This window comes from Malurus melanocephalus, unplaced genomic scaffold (assembly GCF_030028575.1).
Source record: "Malurus melanocephalus ecotype Western Australia unplaced genomic scaffold, MMel_1.1 scaffold_162, whole genome shotgun sequence".
NCBI classification, from domain to species: domain Eukaryota; kingdom Metazoa; phylum Chordata; class Aves; order Passeriformes; family Maluridae; genus Malurus; species Malurus melanocephalus.
The window spans coordinates 1,572,370-1,575,032 of NW_026623394.1; the positions used below are offsets into that span (position 1 = coordinate 1,572,370).

Genomic DNA, 2,663 nt, shown 5'->3' on the forward strand with positions numbered 1-2,663 from the left:
CTTTGGGCCTGGGTTTTGCACCTGACAGTAGCCAATTAAACCTCTGTGTCTTTATTTTAGCAATTCCACCTCACTGCTCATTCCTTGGRAATCCCTCCTTGCCTTTTTGTAGCCTAAACCACCCAATCTGACTCAAATTCTGACCTCCTCGGTTTATTTTGGGTTTACATAATCTGTGAATAGAGATCAGACAATCCCAGAATAGTTTAGGTTGGAAATGACCTTAAARATCATCCAGTCCCACCCCTGCCATGGGCAGGGACATCTTCCACTATCTCAGATGGATCCAAGCCCTGTCCAGCCTGGCTTTGGACAATTCCAGGGATGGAGCAGCCACAGCTTCTCTGGACAATCTGTCACTCAAAATATGGATCTTTTTTGGGCTTCTAGACTATTTTCCGTAGTGTTGTTTCATTCCTACTCCGGGTTACTCTGGGTTTAGATTGCATTGCTTAAAATAAAACTGTTCTATTCTATTCTATTCTATTCTATTCTATTCTATTCTATTCTATTCTATTCTATTCTATTCTATTCTATTCTATTCTATTCTATTCATTTCTATTCTATTCATTTCTATGTCTATTCTACTCCACTCCATTCCATTCCATTCCATTCCATTCCATTCCATTCCATTCCATTCCATTCCATCCCATTCCATCCCATTCCATCCCATTCTATTTTTCTACTTTTTTGTCCTATCTTTGTGGCAAATCAGAGGGAGAAGGGTGTTTCTGAAAAACAGAAACAGGGCCTAAGTTTAGTTCACAGTAGGAACCCACAGCAAGATCTGGTTCAGCATCATAATAACCCCCACTGGAGGTATCAGATGCAGCTGGAAGTTAAAATGCTCTCTGGATTTGGCCAACTGCAACTTCTCCCTTTATTACCATTTAAAAAAAAAAAAATCCTAATTTAATGGCTTAATAATTCATGTTAATGTTTAGTTTATGTAGCAAAAGATAAGAAGCATGAATGGGAATAAGCTCCAGCCAAGTAAAAATTCTACTAAATAGTTTTGTTCTTTTTTATTAAAAAAGCAGAGTTTAAAATTTCTTTTTAAATACAGTAAAACTTAGATATTTTTCATTGAAGTATATTTGTTGCTTTGGTTTAGTCTGTCAGCAGCTTGTCTTTTATCTTGTAACACTCGCAGAATTTTCAGTTCATGTTTACCAAAATCCAGAACTTCTTTCAAGGGGACTGTAAATGTTTTAATAGGTAGATTTTATGTTTTGAGTGCTCTGTGGTGGATGATGTTGTCATCAGTGGCTCCAAGAAATAAATTAAATTGTTGTGTGCTGTGAATTCTGTGTTCATTTACAAGCAGCCTTCGTTAAAGAATAAAAAGTAAAGGAAAAAAAGTCAATAATTTGTTTTCCTCTTATTTCTGAAAGATGAAGAAGATGAGTGGTGATAAAATGGTGTTGACAAGTTCAGCTGTTAACAATATTATCTTTAAATAACATTTTAAATTTTTTTTTTATTATCATTTTTTTAATATCTGTCTGTAGAAAATTACCATAATAAAGCTACATATCCTGCGGGAGAGTTCTGGGAAATTCTCATTCCCATGGACACAGTCTGAGCTGACATCAATCGGAGAAGTGTGTGATGGTTCGGACTGGATTTCCACCGAATCCCAGCGCCGGTGCAGGTGCKTGGTTCACATGAGGGCGATGGGTTTGGATCCGGGGTTGCTCAGGTAGGCGGGGGACACCGTGTCCAGCTCCATGAAAGCCGAGTACAGAGTGGTGAGCTGCAGGTCGGGGACATTCCCGTGGGCAGCTCCACTCGGGATGGGGACGCTGCTGCTGCTGTTCTCCAGCTGGCAGTGGGAGGGGAAACACTGGGAAGGCATCGGGGATGATGAAATGAGGACGAGGGGATCCACGGCGAGGCTGTCGTCTTTCAGCTCCTCCCAAAGATTCCCTGCGACAAAAAAAAAAAATGGATTGACAGATTGGTTCTGCTTTCTTTTTCTCTGCATTTTTTTTTAATATTTGCTTTTTAAATATTATTAACTTTTTTTATATTTGCTTTTTAAATATTATTAATATTTAAATATTATTATTGTATTGCTATTTAAATATTTTTATATTTGAGCTGCAGGATTTATTATTGAACAATTGTGTGTAGGTGATCTTAATCTCTTGGGACTGAGGAAAGGAAAAGGTTGTTTAGATAGATATTATTAGTCTTTTCCCATAATAAATTTAAATCTGGAAGAAAACAGCATTTTTCATTTGGTAATTCTGTTGGAAATGTATCTTTATGAAGAATATAAGAATACACCTCGGAAAATAAAATTGGGGTGCAGTTCATATTAATGCCTTGGGAAGGGGGAAAGAGCATCCTTTTGAGCAGAGATGTAGAATCGGTTGGAATCAATATTGATCAAGAAAAACGTGAACATGTTAATTCAGTCAAATTTATTTCTCTTTGTGCCTTTTACATGACAATTGTCACAYAAGAATGGCACAGAATAATTGAGCTTGAGTAGCTTTCAGCTGAAAATGGGTCTGGATTTAAAAAAATACGTTCTAAAAATCATATTGCAGTATTTAACATCAGCACTTGTAGCCAAGGGGGGAAGCAGGAATGTTTCTAAAACTCCGGATGCAAATCTGTAGCTTCCTTGGGAAACTTTTAAAAGCAAAATTGCA

General features: G+C 37.3%; 1 protein-coding gene across 3 annotated transcripts in view; it reads right to left on the reverse strand.

Moving 5' to 3' along the window:
- Window positions 1-988: 988 nt before the first annotated feature.
- The window catches only part of FOXN1 (forkhead box N1), a 36,825-nt gene continuing 35,150 nt past the window's right edge, over window positions 989-2,663 (reverse strand). For all 3 annotated transcript variants that reach the window (XM_057372040.1, XM_057372042.1, XM_057372041.1), the window contains exon 9: window positions 989-1,929. In XM_057372040.1, coding sequence (XP_057228023.1) covers window positions 1,664-1,929 — 266 coding nt within the window. In that variant the 3' untranslated portion in view covers window positions 989-1,663. The remainder of the gene's footprint in view (window positions 1,930-2,663) is intronic.